The 23,031-nt window shown below is 43.6% G+C and overlaps 1 protein-coding gene across 1 annotated transcript in view; it reads left to right on the top strand.

Moving 5' to 3' along the window:
- The first annotated feature begins 1,584 nt into the window (after positions 1 to 1,584).
- Positions 1,585 to 23,031, top strand: part of LOC119450252 (protein SGT1 homolog) — a 33,765-nt gene continuing 12,318 nt past the window's right edge. The window contains exons 1-7 of the mRNA XM_037713640.2: positions 1,585 to 1,743; positions 1,890 to 1,938; positions 2,778 to 2,868; positions 2,949 to 3,021; positions 3,078 to 3,148; positions 7,233 to 7,341; positions 15,709 to 15,805. Coding sequence (XP_037569568.1) covers positions 1,715 to 1,743; positions 1,890 to 1,938; positions 2,778 to 2,868; positions 2,949 to 3,021; positions 3,078 to 3,148; positions 7,233 to 7,341; positions 15,709 to 15,805 — 519 coding nt within the window. The 5' untranslated portion in view covers positions 1,585 to 1,714. The remainder of the gene's footprint in view (positions 1,744 to 1,889; positions 1,939 to 2,777; positions 2,869 to 2,948; positions 3,022 to 3,077; positions 3,149 to 7,232; positions 7,342 to 15,708; positions 15,806 to 23,031) is intronic.

Genomic DNA, 23,031 nt, shown 5'->3' with positions numbered 1-23,031 from the left:
AAAAATGTAGAATGCCTTCTCCCATAGGTATACCGAGTATTTTTAAGCTTCATTGACACCGACGCCTAAAGAATAATTTGTAAACACCTTTCCTCAGATTCTGTTATTGCGGGTGATGAGTGGCTGCCGGCACCGCTTCATCGCACTGAAATTGCGCATCCGTCATATTCAATGCAGAAACCACAGCGCAAAAGCTACTTTGACATTGAGACAAACACATGGACGGACGATGTTCTCGCCAGTAATTCATTATAAGAAGGCACACTGAATATAATACCTGCGGTGCACATGCGCGCACATACAAGAAAAAACTGCCAAACATAGAGCGATCTGCCACAAGCAATACTAGATCAGGTGCAAAAAGTAAAGCAGCGTATCATGTGGCAGAAAAAGTAACTGGAGTATAGAACTCGCCTCTAAGCTCCTTTTACATCAGTGTGTGTCATTCATCTTTAAGATGGGTTTGAGATGAAAGAGGCTTTAAGAGGCTTTAAGATGAAACCAACCTCCTCATAAACGTTGCCTTCAGCATTCTCCATGCTGTTATCATCATTTTTGAAAATATTCTACGTCACAGTGGCGCGCAACTGGCCCAAAATGCGGCCCGTCCGCGGGAGCCCAGGCGCAATAGCGTGCCGTGCGCAGCACGCGCAGCCGACGGGCGAGGAGAATTGAGGAGGAAAGCGCGCGCGCGGAGGAGAGTGTCGCTACTTTCAAGATCAAGGGGTTTTAATGGCGCGCCGCCGTGAGCGCCATCTCGTTTCTCTAAAACAAACTGCTCCGCGAAAAGGGTCAATAACCAGTTGCACGTACCCAATGGCCCAGACTGGCACCAAACAGGTTTATTGAAGAGCAGCACATACATGATAACATGGTAATGCTGATGTTTATAGGTAAAATTTAATGATGATCAGGGTGAATTGTGCCTTAACCCTTTGTAACGGGTAATGCAGATCTCAAAGGCCATGCTTTTACTGGTTGAATGTGGCAGAATTGATTGCGGGAGGCGGAAACACGTCACAGACGTAAGATTTCGGATGAAGTGGGGCCATCTAGCCTCCATGATCTCATATAACCTCCTTGGTTCCTCTGCATATATTACCGTGCCTTTCTGATCTCGAGCTTTACTTTCGTCATTGAAACCTCCATCTATATATGTTGTGCCGTTATTTACACTTGCAAGTAGATAGCGTCCTAATCTACGTCCTATTAGAAGGCGCTCTCTGGATTTAGTATGCGAATCTTTAAGGCTATGCTGTTGCTGGTTAAATGCGCCAGGCTATTTAGCAGCCAGAAACACGTCGCAGACGTCGGGTTTTGGACACCACCTATGCTATAACCATATGCGATAAACACACTTAATTCGACTACCTAGTGTTAAAAATAAGGAGGCTATGACGATATTTCAGTGCTTGCAGTATAAAAAAAACATGGCCTTCGAGATTGCAATGTGTAAATTTGATGGAACTCGCCTTGGGGGACAGGCTTTTCCAACTTAACTCAGCCGATGATAGCGCCGCTTCACACCTGAATTTGAAAAGAACGGAAATAGGCATCTCGGAGGCCGTGTGGGCAGTGGTTGCAGCAGTGAAGCGTGTTGGCCATTCGTGTAAGCGCTGTAGCCTTGGCTGTAGGCTTCTTTGGAGTGCGCGTTCGGTTGTCACATTGCGTGGGCCAGAGAAGCCTGAACGCGAGTCTGTGAAGTGCAATAGTCATGGCTGGAACAATTGTCGACGTTATCAGGTGAGTGCGAATTACTGCCTTCGTCCGCGACGTAAGTGTTGTTTACTGCCATGGTGCACTTTTACACGCCTTTTTTGTTGGTCCGCGATGTAAGTATTGTTTACAGCGATGGTGCACTTATACGCGCCTTCGTTTTCATTTCGCAGCAAAGCGAACAGTGCGTTCGTCGACGAAAACTACGCAGAAGCGCTGAACGTGAGTCAGCCGTTTTATTTCACCACTTTGCTTGTCTGAGCTTTACGTGCGTTGCTAATAGCATTGTTCTTGCTTAAATTACCACGCCGTCTTGCCACACACTACGCTAAGAACAGCTGACTAAAGCCCCTGCGCCTGGCACAGCTTTTGAGGCCGTGAAGGGCTGCATTTGTGTGTAGAGTGCTCGAACTAACACTTCGGAGGTGCATGACACTTCAGAATACGTGAGCGGATATGTGAGGCATGGTATTGTTATGACGCTTTACCAACACGTGCATTTTGACCTGGGGTAAGAGAAGCGCACTGAGGACTCTGTTATGAGTTGTTTGGACCGGCGTACTAGCGTCTTCGCAATATTGCCCACCGACTTTGAAATCGTAACTTTGCCCACTGAAGAGATGGCAGAACAGGCAAGAAACTGGTTACGCTTCAGTGCAATAATTATTCCTAACCTAAGGCCATGCCTGATTCGTTGCCTTGAATGCGTCAAAATAAACAAAATGAGCATGAAAAGTGTGTGCAGTTGTGAATATTGCTTACGTTCTGTAAGAAAATTTGGAACAATGCGCGGCGTATCGAAATAACTAAGAACGAGTCAGCCCTAACATAGCCTTAGCTTAATTTGTTTTTGCTGGCCATGCGACAGTACCACTTCTTGTAGTGCCCTATGCATCCACTCGGCGAAGACGCCCAAGCATCTTTTTTTTTTGTTTGTTTTTTTCGTGTTTTTTTGTATTTTAATATTTTTGTTAGTTTTGCTTAGTAATTAAAAAAATGCCCCAGGTATTGGGGTATCGGGACTTCTTCGAACCTTGACGTTCTTTTAAACGTATTTTCAGCTTTACAACAAGGCAGTGGAAGAGGACCCCAGCAATGGTGAAGTCTATGTAAAAAGGTCACACGCCCATTTTAAGCTTGGAAACTGGGAAGGTACAAAACTTGGACCCTTTCACACCCGTATTCCTATGTATCACCTTGTCAGTGTCAAACTTGAATCAATAATTATGCAGGAGCAGTCACTGATGTGGACAAAGCTTTTGAGCATGGGTGCAAAAAAAGTGCCAAGCTCCTCTTCAGGAAAGGGTAGGTTCCATCATTCGTTGGGTGTTAGTTCGTGACATTATTTAATTGCTTTGCAGACAAGCATTGTTCCACTTGGACAAATATGACAAAGCAAAAGAAGCCCTGGAAGAAGGCTCGTTGCTTGACGGTAAGCTTTTTTCTTGTATAATGAAAATCACGTGGACTTGCAGGAATTACTCTAACACACCATTATTGTAATTCCTGCAACTCCATGCAATTTCTACAATATTTAGAAAGTTTTTTTTTGTTTTTTTTTCGGTGGTTTTGATATTGCTATACAGCTTCTGTGTAATCTGAAACTTGAGTAGGGGGGACGAAATGCTGCAAGTGTAACTTATTCAGCGGTTAGCATGAGGATGAATGTTTTTATCCTCACTAGTTAAAGGGACCCTGAAATGATTTTGACTATACTGTACAAACGTACAGCGTCGTTAGTAGGTCTTTCTGATCATTGACAAATTTAAGCACTCCCGTGCGAAGCATGTATTTTGTTATAAGGCTTTAAAGATCTGCATCATTACAGATAATACTGGCGGTGCTCCCCAGAGATTTCAGCTGCCCCATCCCCTGCTATGTAGCGAGGGTGCGTGACATCATTTGGGCGGGCTATCCGATTGGCTACCTATGTTGCGTCATCGGAAATGCTTGAAACATGCTGCTGCATTAAGCTTATCATTAATAGCATATGTATGTATAGTAATTTGTGTACGCATAAAAATAAGTACACAGATGTTATAACTAGAGTTTCTTCAAGCCAATCTCCTACTTCCGCCCGAGAATACGGATCGTCTGAAACAGCTTTGGTAATGGGTCAGCCGATGGGACGCTGAGGGAATCTCGCATAATAGGAGCAGCAATCAATGTCTTCTTTTGCAGCAGGAATAATGGTGCCAGCACTGTATTACACTCGTCTTGCACTGCAGGTGTGTGCACGGAGGAAAACTGCAGTGGCTATGCGCTGCAGAAGATGCAATCGCTGCCCGTCAATGTCGAAACCAACCTCCTATGTCAACACAGTTGTCACCCACAGTTTTGAAAAGAAAGGCACTTCAGTGATAACCATAGGTTCCGCATTTGTCTGAGAGCCACGTTTTGTTTGATTTTCCCAGGATTATAACAGAATATGGCTATAACAACTGCAGAATCAACAAGGAAGCTCGAGAACAAGGGCGCACAGGGCCGCACATTTAGTGATAGCCGCAAGGTGCGAAGGTTGAGGGGGAACACCGTGGCTTGAGGGGAGGGTAATGTTTAAACACTTGTATCTGCGTTGTAGCGTGCTGACACGTAATCCTTCAGAAAGCATTCGTTGAGAGATGCCCCCTGTGTCTAGGCGTACAACAAACCGTTTCAGGGACCCTTTAAAGAAAAATCTGTTAACTGCCAACACCCACCAACCAACCACTCGCCATTCGCGAACATCTGACCTACGTGGTAGATGAGCATTAAGTTCGGCCTTGTTAAGGACATAGTGGGCCTCTTCGATTATCCGTCTGTGATAGTCCCGGACTGTCCGAGAAGCTGCACACGCAATGCTTATTGGCTGAAAGCACTGCTTCGGGCAGTCCGGGACTGTCGGGGACGGATAATCGAAGAGGCCCACTATGTTTAAACATTGACAAGATGCAGACGAACAAGTGGACACGACCCGCCGTGGTTGCTCAGTGGCTATGGTGTTGGGCTGCTGAGCACGAGGTCACGGGATCGAATCCCGGCCACGGCGGCCGCATTTCGATGGGGGCGAAAGGCGAAAACACCCATGTACTTAGATTTAGGTGCACGTTAAAGAACCCCAGGTGGTTCAAATTTCCGGAGTCCCCCACTACGGCGTGCCTCATAATCAGAACTGGTTTTGGCACGTAAAGCCCCATAATTTAATGTAAGTGGATACGCAAGTGCTGCTTGTGTGTGCGAGTCCACTTGCCCATCCGCATCTGTCACTGCACCTTCAAACATTTCAAAGTATTCTGCAGACACTGGGCATATTTATTAGATAACCTCTGTTAAACAGATAACACTAATTTACATACTGTGCACTGCAAATTGCAATTATTAAATTATGGGGTTACTGCCAAGTGAGACGCTCTCTCCACTTGCCCCATCCAACCTCCGCAAGCGAAATTCCTTCCCTGTGTTCTCCCGTGCCGGATCTGCAGAATTGCGAGACATATACTGCATGGGCCCCGCCTCTTCTTTTTTCTTTTTCGATTTTTTGTCACACTTCCGGCGACGGCCTTGAGCGCATGCTGTTGTGTTTGGCTTGTTTTGTGCAGTGCACGCTTTTGCGCGCAGTGCACGAGAACACCCGACTAGCGGTATAAGTCAGTGCTGCACGAACACTGAGGCAGACTCAAGTGGATCACAGAGCATGATCACGCGCTGAAACACTGTAGAAAATGAGTTTCGTTGTCAGATTGTGCAGCTGCACGATGTGGCAACAAGCAGAGGAAACGGAAGTATATCTCACTTGCTGTGGCGCGAAGTAAAAAAACAATAAACAAAATAAACATGCAGACATTTGTTTTGTGTGTTTTATTTCTCTAAACTTTAATTTGTCTATTGAAGCAGCAAATTAGGCAAGTAACAGATGTTGCCTTGAATAATTCTCGAACTGTCGTGTGTTACTATGGGCGACGTCGCAACATCTACATGGGTGCACTTGCTGATGTCTTGGAGCACGGCGCCTGTGAGAAGGGCAAATGGTGTTTAGCTTGAAATTTCAGCTCTTTCCGTGGTGCGTAGCGGTGCAATTCTTAGCAGACACAATCGTGAGTGCGCATTCTATGCACTGCACTTGTCGGCTCAAAATGCCCAGACCTGGGGGAGGGCTCTTAAAGCTTGCAAGCATGGATTTGCCGGAAGGTGAGCTGGCTGGGATGATTGTGTTGCATGGATATACAAGCACTAAATTGTGAGTACAACATGCAACACCCAACATCAGAGTGATCAGTGTGGCTACAACGCTACAGTGTTGAGCTGTGGTTCCTAGCCACCGATTTGTCTCGGGCTCCTTGTGGACCGATAGAGGTAATGAATGTGAACCAATCGCTATAATGTTGTAGGTCGCACGTTCACAGTATAAAGCTGCAGCTAATGGCCAGCTGCAACAAAATTTTTGCTAGTTTAAAAGGCCTAGTTTGATATAGTGTATATATATATATAGGAGCATCTTCACCAATTTTTGCATTTCGCATACCAGTGGAAGTGTCAGGAAAAGTAGAAAAGAAGCTGTTTGATACTGAAAAAGAAACACCCTCGCTATTACTTTTTCCTGGAAGTACACAGGCAATTAAGTCTCTCTCTCTTTTCTGATATGGCTATTCCGCCATTTTGAATTCTTAGCTCCCAAATTTTGCCCACTGGGCACACTAACGGAATTTATGTGAGCCAGCGACGCATCCTGCCGCAATCGCCAGACTTTGCAGAGACAAAAAAAAAAAGTGCATAGCTATCTGCATCGGCCAATAAGGAGCACTTCCTATGTCCGCGTGGCAGCAGTAACGAATTGACACTACTTTAATTTTTTGTTTGCTTCTTTTTCTGTTATTTCTGCACAGCAAAATACGGCGCTGTAGTTATCCAAAGCTTAGACCTCGCCTCTTTACGATGGTTCCAAAATGGCGACGTTGCATCAACGCAAAGTCACGTACTTTGTGATGTGATGGCACCTCTTGACGCCAGATTTTCTACGGAATTTTTGTGGACAGCGAACTAGAGAAGTAAAAAAAGTGATGTGCAAGTTGAGAAAAGCTACCTAATTTGCCCAAGTGATAAAGGAATGCCCGAGGATTGTGAAAAGCAAAAAAAAAAAAAAAACAATTGGAAATTTTGACTGGTCAAGGAGCAAGGGATAATAAACCGCAGTGGTGGGCATGGCTGTTCTGCCACCACCCACCATGAGAATTCTGATCAAAGCAGTGTTGTTTTGCTGCTCACTGGCCGCATGTCAGTTTAACAGTTTAACCTCCAAGGATCGGAGTTTAACCTTCAAGTTTGGGACTGGTATGATCGAACAACTCGGTTGAACCCACTGCATAGATAGGCTTAGCTTAGTTGCCTTGCATTAACAACTAGGCAATGACATATTCTGGTGTTGTGACCGCAGTGAGGATCGTAGGCTGCGAGCACAAATAGAAGTCTGCCATTAAGCTCTGCCATTGGCCGGGAGCATAGTACAGTCACATGTGACCGTACATCTTTTTGGCTTATAGGTGCCGACTCCGAGTTTGCTGTGTGGATTGAAAAGTGCAAGGAAGAGATCAAACTTCTTGAGAAAGCCAAGGAAACTGTTGTGGTTCCACCTGCACCTGCAAAAATTCGGTGAGTCACTTTTGTCTTCGTTTTCTCATTTGGGCATTACAAAATTTGCCCGCAAGGCAAAAGGACAGAATCTTCATTACTAAGGCCTTCACCTCGCCACAACAGCAGAAGTAGCAGTTTCCATGTAAAAAAAAAAAGTATCAGAATACAACACAAATGTAAACACGTTTAATTACTTGTTCTTCCCCCTTAGATTTCCCTGTTGTACACCTATACCTGCATGTTGTTTTAAAATTTCTGGCCTGGTCAACAATGTTGGGTTACATGCTTACATGCTGTGTAAATCGCCTCATATTCAGTAAGCATGCCACAGTTTGTCCTGGGGTTCTTTACTATCGAGGTGTGACGAAGGCTTTGTCTCCTGTTTATGTTCAGATAGTGATTTGAAAATGTCTTGTAGTTACTGGAGGACCTCATCCAGTATGTGCATGCGGGTCTTGGTTCCACGCATCTAATGCAGGGAATAGGAGAGCGAGACGCTGGCCCCGGAGCCATTCCTGGGATTTAGAGGACCAAATTTGGGAAATAATTGGGAGAGGCATTCATTCTGCAGGGGACGTAAATTTGGTTGATGACCAGTTCTAATGCTTTAGTTTTTGTGTTGAAATACTATAGGTCACTTGGCTGAACTGTCATTTAGAAGTTTTAAAAAGGTGAGCTGTCTGACAAACTTTTGACCCCGCTGCAGTGACCATCTAATAGGAATCTGCTCACATCTATTTTATTCACGGGCAATTATCAGGCTTTTTTGGAAAAAATTTATTAGAAAAAAGGTGTGCAATACAACTGGGTATGTGTTATGTTGCAAAAAAGACCATGCTTCAAATTGATGAAAATGAAGATGACATGGTCTTGCTTCTTAAATTGGCACAGCATTTCTTCAATGTGACGTATCACTGAATGTCACGATCTCACGAAGCTGTGTTCACTTTTGGTAATTGCATAGTTATAAATTTTAATAAGTTTGCGTTGCTACCGTTAAACAGGTACTAACACAGTTGTATCGTGTTTTGATTTATTTTATTTATTTATTTATTCTTTAAGGTGCAACTGCTAACTCGTTAGATGGTATGGTGCCAGAATTCCACGAAGTACAAGAAATCATTGAATACTTATTTCCTCTTTTAATGCAACCTGTTGAAAATGTGAGCCAAAGGCACAGTAGATGTGCAGACGAGGGATATTTCGTTGCAATCCAGAAACCGGACGCTATTGTCACGCATCAGAATGGCTGTTGCTGAAAATCCTGCATACTCCTCATTGCTGATTTTTTTTTTTTCCATCTGTTGCTATGCGCTTTCACTTCTCCACATTTGACAAGGGATAAGCTTAGTGCTCTGCTGTCGCCCTTGGAACTCTTGGCGCCCTTCTCACCTTCTCTCTTGATTTTCTATCATCTAAAGCTTTCGGCAAAACCACAGCAGTGATAGAAGTTCAGTGCCGGTTGCGCTAAGCTGTGCCGTGAAGGAAATATTGCTACGTGCTGCGCCAAATTGTCATTTATTGCAGAGATTGGGCCACACCTGCACCGACAAGTGCCTGCTCCAAATAGTCGAGCAGACCTAAAAAAAAAATGGTAAAAATATAATGTACGAGATGAGGGGCTGTATGTTCAACATTGTTGGCACTGAAGTATATGAGCATGTCTTGGGACTCCCCTCGCTTTCTCGAGGCGCCAGTGTCTAGAACGTGAAAATGTTTCAGGGAAGTCCAAATAATCAACAGATCAGAAAAATCCATCGGTGGCGTGCGTATTGCAATATGATCGATACTTCGGCTAGTTGGCTGAAATGCACTTTTGCTTGCGTTTATTAACACCTTGTTACTTAGTGCACTTCCGTGATGATTTCTTGATACTAGTAATATCCAGTGTATATTTGCGCCCGTTTTGCGATCTATCTGTGGTATCTACATGCCTTTGATTAGTGTTTTACATCTGGTGCTTGTAGTTCAAAATAATTATTTTAAGTAGTTATGGTGATGGCACGATTGTGAGGGCACAGCTGCTTGGCGTGCCTTTTTCGAGATTGCTTAGCGGTTTTGAGAAGTGCATGCAGCGCATTTTATTGCAACTGGGCAGCTCGAACGTGAAAACAATTTGCGAAAGCGGTACAAGGAAGTAGACTAACACGCAAACCACACAACATGGGTGCTGTTCCATCTATCCCTGCAAGGACTGCAAAAAAAAGGCGTCCTTGTTTCTGTTCCATCTCAATTCGCGATGCTTAAGATTGCTTCTGATGAGCTACCAACTCACTCGGCTAATAACTTCAGTTGTACTATATAGTGTCGATATAGTACAGCAGCCAGTTCTTATATATCGCCCAAGCTCCAACCAGAGAGTGCATCAGCGCCTTGCAGCGGGGCAGACCAGTCGCCGTGAATAAAACAGCCAAGTAGACCATACGCTGCAACTTACAAGCATGCACTTTAAACGCATGAACTTATCCTGACGCATAATTAACGCGTGAGGATGCAGTGCTCGCACCCAATTAAGAATTTGGCGGGTGTACATATTCAACTTGTGGACATGAGTTTAGCAGATGAAACGCTTTAGCAGAATAATTGTTTGAAAGTTTATTTAATATAAGTAAACTATACAACTAGAAAGTACACACTTTTGGGACTCGCCAAATTTGTTAAAGGGTCCCTACCGCTTGTTATAAAGGAAAAAGCACTTCTATGGCAGCTGTTATTTTATACTCGGAAATCACATAAAACAAAAGCAGCTGAAATAACTACAAATAAAGAAAAGCAAAAAAAAAAGAAAATACAGTAGTACATAAATATTTGACACGTATGTAATAAATTTTTCTAACAATTTTCTTCCTCACATCGTCAAAAAATATCAGCAGAGGGAAAAAAAAGGCAATATGTGTGCAAACATGCGCAGTGCTATGCATTGTCAAGAAGTGAGTGCTTTAATTGGTTAAGAAATGTGCGCAATGTTCTTAGAGTGGTTAGGTTACTATCAAGCCTATTCCAAACTGAGGTGCCTGTAAACTGCAGTGTAGAGTGACCGTAATTAGTATTTACCTTGGGTAATAAAAAACGAAAGCGCGATACGTTCCCAACAGTGTGAAGTGAGGGGCGAAGCGAGACTGTTGTCAAGGCTAGTTTTTCATTGACTATTTGATACATGGCGGAGGCGATGTTGTATGTTGCCAAATCGTAAATGTTGAGGATATTCAGGGTTTTAAATAATCTTGACTCTTAATATGCGTATTGTGGGGTGCTATAATGAAGACCGGTGACAAATTAGTTTTGTATGTGCAACCCCAGACTGCTATGCAGTAATTAAGGTGAGGGTGAACAAATGCGTAGTGAAGGTTGATAAGTATCTCGGGAGGGAAATAGTTTCGACATTTGGACACACATTCAGCAGATGAAACGGATAACGAAGCCAAGGACAGCTTGGGGGGAATAGTCTTTATGGAAATGCAGAATTAACTTTAAATTAGGGTTAAATTGGTGTTTATCATCATCCTCTTATATATATAAAAATTAAACATAGGAAGAAAACATGATGAATTCAATTTTTTAGAAAGTACAAACTTATGCAGTGCCTTTTTTTTTTTTTTTAGCAGCATGCAGAGCTTCCTCTTTGCTCCAGAGCAGTAAGTTTCTGCTTTAAATCATTGTTTGCTTGCTCCAAACAGTGAAACTCATTGCTCTGAAAGCAAATTCCTGCTCCAGATTTTTCCTGCTTTGAAAGCTGCTCCAAAACACCCAAGTGCTGCTTCCATCTGGCTTTGACCAATGATTTGATTAGCGCTTTAGTAATCATGTGACTGCTGCCGCATGTTTCTTGCTTTTCTTTTTTTTAAAGGAAAAATTGTCACCCACCAGACAGTTGAGTGAAGCTACAAAGGAAATCCCACATGGATTTCTTCAAAAGAAAGCTTTTAATTTGTCCTGGACTTAAGTTCAAACCTTGGACCAATTGTTTACTAGCGTGATCATTCTACCATTTTAACTAAACAGTAAGCTAAAAAATTGCAGTGACAATGAATAAATCACCAACCAACTCTTTCTGAGAAGCCTTTTTCTTCTTTTTCCCCTTCTTTAAAGCTTCATGGTGGTCTGGTAAATGACAATTTTTCCTTTCATGAAGCTTCTTCCACCTCACTGATTTTCACAGAACTCGTTTGCCATGCCCCAATTCTTGCGAAGTATAGATAAGTATTGGTCAACACACCTGCAGCTACACCCTGGCTTCTGGGTGTCACGTGGCTTCCACCTTCTGGCTTTGTCACATGACATAATTGGTTGAGCATTTGAGAAAGGACTTTTACCATTGTTAGGGATTGTACAACTACCTAATAAAAAAGAAGCAAGTTCAATCTGTATATGGTAGAAACACTTACTGTTGGTTATTAACTTAATTGACTTACCTTAATTAGAACACAGGAGAACTTCAATGGATGAGTGCTAACAACTTAAGGTTTATTGAAGACTCAAAGGTAAATTAACATCGCCAACTTACCCACTTATACAAATTAACAACCACTGGTGCAAGAAAGCATTCTAAACAATCCATATTCAGAAGCAAGCATTTTATGGTGTAAGATCTTAATGGTTGTGGATTAAAAAAAATTATAGCTAGGAAAGCTTTGCCAATTAGCATTTTTCATTTGATCATTTGGTATGCCATCGATCTCACTGGTATTGTTAACCTAGTGGAGGTATACATAAAAATTATGACATGGCCGACCCATTGTAGTATTTGTTGTCAAATCGTTCTTTCCTTAAATTTTTTCTTTTTTTAGAAATGTCAAGTTTTTCAGCACTCATCCTGTGCAGTTTCCTTGCTTTCATTCACTCTCTAGTCACTTATTCTGCGAATAGCTTTCATTAAGTGAGACTGCCTTTCTGTGCACTATTGATATCTGCTGGCTCCTTTTTCATGTGTGCTCATTCCCAGTTTGGCCATAGGTTCTATGTCATATTACCTTTCTCATCCCTCTTCATTCAATCTTAATGATTGTTGTCTGTGTCGTGATGGGCCGCCGTGCTCCTAATGAAGTCCAAACGCTGTGAACTCGGGTGCCAGAACACCCCCATTTTATTCTCGTGGCTCACTTCTGAGCACATCATCACGTGACCATCTCTCGACTCACCTTGTGTACACATCCAAGTAAAGCACAATTTGATTATCTCGTAACTCTTGTATGCACATCCAAGCATAACAAGCATGATCAAAGACAGATGTAGCCGTCGTGGTGTGGCCCTGGCACGCGACATATGAAAGAGCAACCCCATTAGTCTTCTGACTTACTATTGCATCAAAAAAAGATTTGGTGGCCGTTTGTCTTATGCTTTGCGGAAAGTTGCGCACATAAGTTGGAACATTGAAAAACGAAAATACAAGTGCTGACTTTCAACAACAGCCAAGGGAAACTGACATGATCAGCACCTTTCAACATGAGTAGTGACAACGTGCAGGTTACTGCATGTTGGTGCTTGTGTTGTCGTTTTTTTTTTTTTTTTTCCTCATCTATGCACCATCTGGGCTGTAGAAAAAGTTCTGCTCGCCCTCTCTTAAATGCTTTCACCACAATTGTCACCAAGAAGAAAGGATCATGTGTTTTTTTTTTACTTCATTGTTAAGTATTGCGCCCGCCATGGCAGCTTAGTTGCTATGGTAGTAAGCTGTCGAGTTCAAGGTTGCTCATTTGATACTGGCCACAGGGGCCACATTCAATGGGGATGAAATGAAAAAGTGCTTGTGTACTTAAATTGCGCAATAAATAACCCCAGGTTGTCAAGATTCATCTGTGCCTCATAATCAGATTGGGTGTTTGGTGTGTAAAACCAAGTTTAACTATTTGTTGTTGTAGTGGCTTGTTGGGTAGTGAATGGGGCTAATAAGGTTGCAGTTGCCCCAGGCATTAGAATTCTGCTGTGAACATTACGCTTCTTTCTGTTGTAGTGTTGGTAATATTGATGAATGATTAATCGATTAAAGGTATCTGGCAAAACAATTAATCGTCATCGATGTCCACCTTTCATTTAATCGACTTATTGGAGTAGACATGTTCGATCAATTGTTTTCTAGAGTTTGACAGGAGTGGCGTGAAAATTTTGAAATCGTTCTAGAATGGCAGAGCAAGAGCAGTGGCTGTGCGGCTGTGGTAGAGCGATTGTCGACTGTTTTAATGCGATAGCGTTTAGGGCCCCGTGTCGTAGAAAATCCGGCGCCGGCATTGGCACCCGCGGCCGAGAAAGTCATCCCCAACCACATTTTGGTGTGCCACACCATTCTATCATTAATGTTACTCATACCTTGTCTTGTATTCTTGGCAAAGCTATTCCTCGGAATTTTGAGAATGACAATCCACAAACAAATGTCATGAAACAAAACACCCACTGCGCATGCCCTTTTATGTTAAATCTTCTCAGACTGAAATATTAAAAGTGCGAAACAAATACAGAAACCTGAAAATGTCATTTCTTCGGCGCGGTTGTGCACTATCTCCGGGACCGGCCCACGCAAGAGGCTGCGTTTCCACCAGAAAGCTCACCTACGTGCATAGCGTTCGCCGCCAGTGTTTGCCTGTAACCATTACGGTTGCAAAAGCTGCAGTCATCGGGAACCATGAGAGTAGCAGTCGGGGATCTTTAAATGCTATCGCGTTCCACTCTTAAAAGCGAAGCTTAAGTGTCCTCCCAATTTTTTGCAAGTCCCCAGTGATGCCGCACGGAGCGTTTTCCCTCTCTTACCCTACATGCACCTATGCTACCCGAAGCCGGAGGCTTGACATGTCCTCGCAATCCATGGTATGCTATAGAAATGCAGTTGATTTCGTCATGTCACTCCTAGTCCCCTTAAGACGTGGCACAGCATTTGCGCTGGTTTAGAGCATATATCTGACAGCTACGGAGTTCATGTCGATTCCAACAAATCTATAGCTTCCGTGTGTCCATTCTCGCATGCTGGTTTTGTGGCCATTCAAAGAGTGGCTATTCAAAGGTGTCGGTTTCACCCAAACATCCCAGCCAATTGACATTCCAACGATCTGTAGAAAAGAGCATGGGGCTTAAAATCCTAAACCACTGATTTTCTTTTCCTCTGTGCGTATTGCAATTTCTCTATATTTTAGTTCGAATTTGCCTTACACTTTTGCCATTTTTCTTATTTCTTGTTTAACTGTACAGTACAGGGATTCACTAGTGCCATGTATCTTATTTAATAGTGCTTTAAGTGCCATTTTATAATATATGTTTACCTTTTCATAGGCTACTAATGCCAACTCTATTTAGTCTTTAACAAATTAAAGACTATTCTTTATCAAACTTTATACACTTGTATTTCTAACTTGGTTCCACCTCTCAAGCATTAAAATAGGTTCATACAAAAAGGCTCATTCCAATAGCCGTTTCGGTGCGCGATGATGCCACTGGCGGCGTATGCCGTGCGTAACCGCTATCACTGGAAATGCGAAAAAAGTACGCATTTCCCGCCGGGATCGAACTTGCGCCCGCTGCATGGGAGCCCCATACTCTACCACTGAGCCACGCAAGCACTTGCTATCGGCCAGCGGAAATGCCCTATAAGGCAAGCATGCAGGGGCAGACGACCCGAGCCTCTGCCAGTATGGTGGCGCCATCTAGGTAAGATGCCTGCAAATGCAGCGCGCGCAGGCGCAGACGACGATATACGATTCAGAGGAGGCGCGCAATCAACGCATTTCTGAGCTGCCGAGCCTCCGCCAGTATGGTGGCGCCATCTAGTTAATAATGTGCCTGCAAACGCGCCGTGCCCGACATGTAAGTTGCAGTTGTAAGGCTTGATCGGGCTCGGCAGACTGCTGTGCAGAGAGCATTACAAGCCGCAGCTCGCCGTCGACGCTAGGCGGACAGTTCAGATCGTTCTCGTCAAAACGAGGCGAACAGACTGCCGCGAAGACCCTGTTGTGTGTGGTGTCCAAATTGGAGCTACTCTTGAGCCGCTCCACCAGCTTACGATGTGACTGTGCTGCATGTACCGCTTAGGCCTGTGACGTTTTTAGAATGCCCAGCAAAATTTTCGATTAATCAAATAATCGATGAAAAACCTTGCATTGAAAGCGATTAAATGTTAAAACGATGAATGATTAATTGTTAATCGAGGAAAAATTTGATCGACTATCCCTATTCTTTTTTCTTAGTCGTTAATCTGTGCATCAATGTTACCAGTGACATGCATCTGAAATTGCAGTCCATGGATCAAATTTTATTGAAAAGCATACAAAATGTCTAAAACTGCTGGCCATTAATGTACATTTGAGGGTACGCTTTCCTCTGCAGTAAAAAAAATTAAAGGGATCAAAGAAACCGTTGGGAGTTTTTAAAAATTGCTCATTGGTTCCTTTAACTTTTTTGCAGCCACGAATGGTACCAAACAGAGAGCCACGTCACAATCACAATACTGCTCAAGAACCAGAAACCAGAGGACATAAAGACAGACTTCACAGACACAACGGCAAGTAAACTTTCTCTCTGGTAATGACTGATGATGCCTTAACTGATGGTGATGCTGCATTTTACATTCAGCAAGTTGCTTTTCAAGTCTTGTTACCTATGAAGTCTAAGCTACCTAAGGGCATGTGTACTGTTTATTTGCCAGGTATTCAGTGAAAGTGTTAGTTCTCTATACAGGTAGTTCTCTATATGGTAAAGGACAGGCTCTCTTTGTAACATATGTGCATGATAGTGGGTGATGTCCTGAATCGTGTGATCACCATAATCAATTACTGAGTCACTAATTAACTTCTCGACAGTCTTGGTGCACTACTCCAGATTAAAAAAAAATTAAGATTTTGCTGCTCCAAAAATTGCTCGAAATCTCAGTTCATCAGTGTCACCACTGTAAATAGTGTTCGAGAGTATTTTGAAAAAATCAAAGGGATCAAATCAAAGGACAATTTTATTACACAATAATATGAAAAGTGCGTACAAAGGTATTTGGTCCCATAGACTAAAGCGGCAAGTGATGGGTCCAATACAAAAAATGTATTGCAATAATGAGCAGTCTTATACAAACAAAATAGCGAAAGTATCATACATAAGCAGTAACTACTATATATAATTACAGAACTGCGCCAAAAACGAACAAAAGAACAAAAATAACACACAATTTTTTTTAAATATAAAAATCTCAAAAACGTGCTTGGTAAGTTAAGTGGCATTTGCATGTAATGTCAAAATTTCTTGCGAGTTTTATTTCAAGAGGCAAATTGTTCCACAGCTTAACACCAGAGAATTGAATTAATCTTTCGCTGTACACATTCGAACATAAAGGAAGATTAAGATTACCGTTGCTTGCATGCCGTGTGTATAACGATGGAAACGTGAAAATGGTACGCAGCAGAGGTGTGTTTTTGTTTATTATTTTATTTACTAAGCAGGAAATCTTGTAGTTACGTATGTCTGTAAACAGCAGTATTGTCCCTTTTCGCGGAGCAGTTTGCTCTAGAGGAATGAGATGGCGCTTTCGGCGGCGCGTCATACGTTGCCTCAGCAAATGTGCACGAATACGAAACTATTACTGCTTCTGCCCTGCTACTGTGCGAGACGCTGTCGGAAATGCAACTGGGTGTTCGCTAATGCACTGTGCCCAATTCATGCTGCAAAATGTGTAACGATAAAGGGAAGACATGGGCGATAGTTGGCTGCAAAATTAGTGCTTCGCATATTAAGGCATAGAATCAACCTGTGTCGCTACTGCTACAGGCCTGTGTTGCTGGCCTTTCGCAATGCACGGCTTTCCTCAAGGATAAAAAAAAATTCATCTGCCAGCGCTATATAGCTAACCTCCAAAGAAAGGACTTCAACTCCGCAATGTCGGTACTTAAGAGTGAGTACCGCTCGTTACAAAAGCAAGTAGCGCCACTTTTTTGCATAGCAACTTTCTCGCATGTTATCTACACATATCCACTCCTATTTGCACACAAACTTACGCCCACCCTATCGCCAACGTATCAAGAATAAGTGAATTGGCGCACACTTGAATCAATGTGCCGAAGCATGAGTGACGGCGTCTACACCAACAGCACACGAATGTTCGAAGCTGAATGTTTCGTGACGGTCCACAGAGTAAGTGAGGGACTAGCGATAATATGCCTTTGCTACAAGCTACCACAAAGTACAGAACATTTACATTCCAAGCTTTGTGCTCAACAAGAACAAATCTATCGCAGCAGAGCACACCCGCGAGCAATTAGGCTGAAAATAAATGAGATAGTGGCTGCACCGAGGAACCAAGGAACTTTACCGAGTCAGAAACATGACAAGCTGCTGCTTCAAAACGTTTCACAATAAGTAACGAAGAGCACACTAATCCTGATTTAATACATACGTGGAAAGTGTGGACAGCTTGGAATACATTTCTAACTCGCTTTTAATAGAAGCACCGTATACGCTGCTCGCGCCGTTTGGACAAGGCGTAATGAGCTCTAAAGCACTTACATGTTCTCTGAAGCTGTGGCCAAAGCTTCGTCTCGTTCACACAACGTCTGCAATTTGCATCGAAACGGAGGTTTGCTGCGCTGCACCGGCATCACGCGCTTGCATTGTAAACACGGAGGCAACGGAGGCGGCTGAGGCAAGCAATGGACGCGTCACCACGTGATCAAACATGGCAGCGCCCACAGGAGCGCCGGGAAAAGGGTCAATACGCAGCCTCTGAAATAGAGGGTTAGAGGGATGACGCACCGAGGAGAAAGTAATCGCACAAACAGCTAGTTTTTGTAATCAGAATAACTGAGTATGTTATGTACGTTTGGCCCCATGACTCGCAACAATAGCTAAGGATGGCAGTGAAATAGGCTAAAATGTTATGTTCGCAGCAATGTCTAATCAAAGTACTGATGTGCTCGTATGAGAGTGTAACAGCTGAATGACAACTTTTTGCAAACGGTATTGATTTGGTCTCTCCAGTTAAGGTTACTGTCAAATATAATGCCTAGATATTTAATAGTCGGAACACATTCAATGGTTCAATTGTGTAATGATATGCTAGTTGAAATGTAGTTCAGAATTTCCACTAATGAATGAAAAATAACATATTTTGTTTTATCGGCATTTAGTAAAGTTTATTTTCATGAAACCGCATTGAAACAGCTAGTAGTTCATTGGATACAGTACAGTGTAGACCGCTTTAACGTAAGTCGCCGGAGTCGCGAATATCCGCACTATAAGCGGTACCGCACTATAACCAAAGCAACAATTTTCAAGGCCCGCACATATGCAAAACATGTACACCGAGCCGCCACGCTTATGCGACAGTCGAGGAATGCGGCTAGAACGTTTGCATTCAATTTACAGTCGAATCTAATTAATTTGAACCAAATCACGCGGCGGCGCCTCCGACCGGCATTGCTCCGGCACCGCCATAGAGTAAAGCTTAGGAGAGACCCCTCAATGTCACGCGCGAACAAAAAGAAAAAAACGCGCGGGAATTTCACTCTCTCTCAAATGACAAGGTCGCCGATTCTGCGTTGCGCCGGAACATGCGTGTACGTGCCGACGTCTCAGCCACACTACCGTAGCCACGCATAGAAAATGGCAGTGAACCCTTCTTTCTCCTTTATGCTTCCTCTACTTTCTAGTGACATGTTGACCTTGCATGCTGCGGCTACAGCACAGAGGGAAGCAGCGGCGCTGTCCCAGGCCGGCCAACGAAACTGCCCACGCCGGCAAACGCCCGCTATCGATAACGGCAGAAAACGAAACTTCGGGGAGCTGGCACCGGGCCGGCTGGAGCGGCGGCACCTGCACGGCGGCGTGCGCGCACGGTGACAGTCAAAAGTGAGGGAGGGCGAGGGCAGCCACCGAAGCGGCGCAGTTGCTAAGGCGAAATCCGCTTCTCTGCCGCCCTCCTCCCTCACATTCCAAGGTCTCCGCGTGCGCCCTTCGCCGTGCTGTGCTGGCGCCGCCCGCTCCCTGAAGTTTTGTTTACTGCCATTATCGTGAAGTGAGCGTTGGCCGGCGTTGGCAGTTTCGTGGCCCTCGCTCGCTATGCGCGCCGTGATATTTCACGACTCGCACTAAGATTCTGGTTTCAGCCTCATTGGCTGTTCGTTTGCACCACGTGCCCTTCTCCTCCACTTCGTCTTTCTTCCTCGAGCACTCCTTGGGGCGCCCGTTTGAGGGGAGCGTTCGCCGTCGCCGCTGACTTCCGTACTCCCAGGCAGCCGCGCTGTAACCGGTATTTCGTTTCCCGCAACTGCACTATAAGCGATACGTGTATACATGGAGTGCTATGGGAAAATTAACGGGAGTCTGAAAAGACCGCACTACATCCGGTCCTGCACTATAAGTGGTTACGTTATAAGGGGTCTGTACTGTATATTGTAAGATTTTAAGTGAACTACCTGGGAATAAAATTACAATATCATCTGCATACATTAATGCTTTAGACGATTGTAGAATTCACGGCAAATCATTATTGTATAGAGCAAATAAAATGGGACCCAATACAGATCCTTGCGGTACACCACATGTGACATTCCTAGATTCGGATAGAAAACCGTCAATGAGTACTTTCTGCTTTCGCGATGTGAGATAACTGGAAAAGTCATGAGTGCCATCAATAATACCATAGCACTTCAGTTTTTTCAGGAGTGCCGAGTGACAAATGGTATCAAATGCCTTTTTAATCTTTTGATGGTTGAGGGCAGAGTTGAGTATTTGAGATAAAGTAAGCACAGCTGGTTGATGTGGATTTCCATGGAACGAAACCATGCTGTTCCGGGCAAATCATGTTATTCTTGCTAAGGAAGTCCTTCAGTTGTTGAGTGATTAATTTTTCAAAGATATTGTTTACTATACTCAATACGGATATCGGTCTGTAGCTGCTGGGAATATTATGGTTGCCCGTTCTTGGGGGGGGGGGTGTACTGGTACAACTTTGGCCATTTTACTACATCTGGATAGGAATTCGCATTTAATGAATGGTTAAATAAATGACAAAGTGGAGCACTCAAAATATCGAGGTTGTCTTTTAGTACCCTACCTTGTACAGTAAAACCTCGTCAATTCGGAAAAAGTGTCCGAATTAACCGAATGTTGAATTATCGAGGGTATCCAGAAAACAATAAGCAAATGCTTACTACGTCAACGCACTTTTGTTTAGTGAATAAGTGAGGAACTCCTGTTATTTTGAACACAAGCAGAGTGAAAGCTGAAATTCTCATCTCGTGACTCATTGGCTCTCGCAGCGGCGATCGAGGCCTTGCGACTTCCTTCGCAGCACGGTCGCACAGCACAGTCGCAGCGCGCGCCTTCATTTGCGACACGCTTTGTACTATCGCGCACACATAGCGATTGTTTTCGCCAGCTCATAATCGCCAGTGAGCTGGCAAAAACATAATCGCGATGTAGCCGGTGCTCTTCAACCTTGACAGCTTTGCACCGAGTCAAAACGAAACAACTGTTTACTGCAACCATTGCGGAGAAAACTGTGGCCGCTATAGACGCGATTATGAACGGCGACTTTGATGTGCTGAAGGCATGTGCCTGACGCACGCACCAAGTCTGAACAAAACTACCATTCGCTGCAACAACTGCGGACGAGACCGCGGTTGCTAACTATGCTATCATCGATGGCGACTATGCAGGTTTTTAGGCACGCGGCCGACGCGCATACCAAGTAAAAACGAAATTAGTTTGGCGCAACCGCTGCGGAGAGAACAGCGGCCGCTATCGACGCGATCTTGGATGACAACTACGCAATTATGAAAGCCTATGGCCAATGCGATGTTATGCGCGGCGGCAAATGCAAGAATAAAGCCTTTAAAGACACAGATAGGCTAGAAGCGTTCCAGTGTTGCTGTCATTCACGTACGATTTCCGCTGATGACTACGGCGATGCGGACTCCGCTGCTTCGTTTCGGTTGGATGCTAGTGCGTTCTTGCTCTTTTGCGTTGCTCCTCGCTTGCCGAGCTCCGAAAGTTGTCCGAATTAACCGATGTGCGGCCAAATAAGTGCGAGTTAACGAGAGATTGATTGCATTCAATAATGCCTACGCCGGCCGGGACCAGAGGACGGGTCGAAATTAACCGATTTTCAGAATTAACGAGGGTCGAATTAACGAGGTTTTACTGTATACCATCAATCCCTGTTGCTTTGTTCAGCTGTAGATTTTTTATAGCAGTCGTCACCAGCTCTTCTGTTATGTATGACCTGAACGCTAAATCTGTTTTCACTTCTTTCAACGTAAGTGGTGGGCCGTGCAGCACTAAATTGTTTCGTAATGTTTTCACCAACCGTGGCAAAGTAGTCATTAAAATCACTTGTAAGGCTAGTTGTCAGGGAGAATTTTCTTTTTGTTATCGAGCTCTGTCACTTCCCTATTTGCCATGTTTGTTTTGTATTGGAACGGGCAACCAGACGTGCATAATATGTCCTTTTAGATTTACGCATTAGCCCAACTGAATGATTTCTGAAGTACCTAAATTGAGCCTTGTAATATTCATCCTTATTGTAATCTTTTTTTCTTCAGTAGTGCTAGAATAGGCTGTGTTATCCAAGGACATATGGCGTGATCATACCTACGTCGTGTGCACCTATACGATGACTGCTTTATTGCATTCGTGATACTGCAAATGTTGTCACATTCTACTTGCACGTCGTCATTATACAGCATTTCAAACATAGTGTGTTGCAAGAGGGTGCATACTTGCAAATAATTAATGCGTGTGTGATATCTCGGGAGCAACTTCTGTTTTACGAGTATGATGTAAGTACGATTGTGGCATGAAAGGAAAAGTCGCATGGTGATCAGCAATTGCAAAATCATAAACACCAGCTTCTACGTTACTATCAAGACTGCACAGCATGTGATCAATAAGTGTGGAAGAATTTTCAGAGAAATGTGTTTGTTCGGTTATAACATTTGTAAGATTAAATGATTGTAGGAGGAACAAGTACTCATGGCACTGATCCTTTAGCAAATCTATATTGAAGTCACCACATATTGGTGACTGCAGTGAAAAAGCTAGTTAAAATTCCAATCTGTCTCCTTGTGTTCAGTGCTCAATACGTCTGGAGGCATAGATAAGCAATGTCAGCTGGAGTACATGAATTAAAGCAGAAGCTGTAAAGCTTTCTCATTGTTCCAGAAAAAAAAAGTCTGAATGGGCTGAGCAAGGGTCAAGTTTTTGAAGTCAATAAATGGCCATCTTAGAATTCTTATGTAGCAGCAGTATCTGTGCCCTTAGTGCTTGTAAGCAGATCTCCAATGTCATTAGCGCATGAGCAGAAAAAAAGCCACCTGTTCAATCTTTCTGTCAGTTTCCAATATATGGTGGGAACTCTTTTACTTCAATAAGCTTTGGACACCCAGAAAAGTTGATGCACCTGTCAGAACCAGACCGTGGTGCATTTCTAATTGACATGAGCCATCTCTTTGTGGCAGTGCAGATAAAGGGGTCTGTGATGGCCTTGGTTTATTCTGCCACAGCTCCAGGTTATTATTTCCCTCTTTTTCTTTTGTAGCGTGCTCAGCATTGCTATGTGATCGTTGTAGGCCTGTGAAGCCTTGTCAGATGCTTTTTAAAGGGAGACTGATGAGAGAAGTTTTGCTTCTGCTGTGCCAGGAAAGAAGCAAGAATGGAAAGCAGGTGGCGCCATCGCCTTGAAGCTCCTGCACCAGATTGCTGAAATGTCCAGGATTTTGATGTCTGCTCCAGCATATTTAATTTTTT

Source organism: Dermacentor silvarum, chromosome 4 (assembly GCF_013339745.2).
Source record: "Dermacentor silvarum isolate Dsil-2018 chromosome 4, BIME_Dsil_1.4, whole genome shotgun sequence".
Taxonomy (NCBI): Eukaryota; Metazoa; Arthropoda; class Arachnida; order Ixodida; family Ixodidae; genus Dermacentor; species Dermacentor silvarum.
This window is presented reverse-complemented; position numbering and strand designations above follow the sequence as displayed.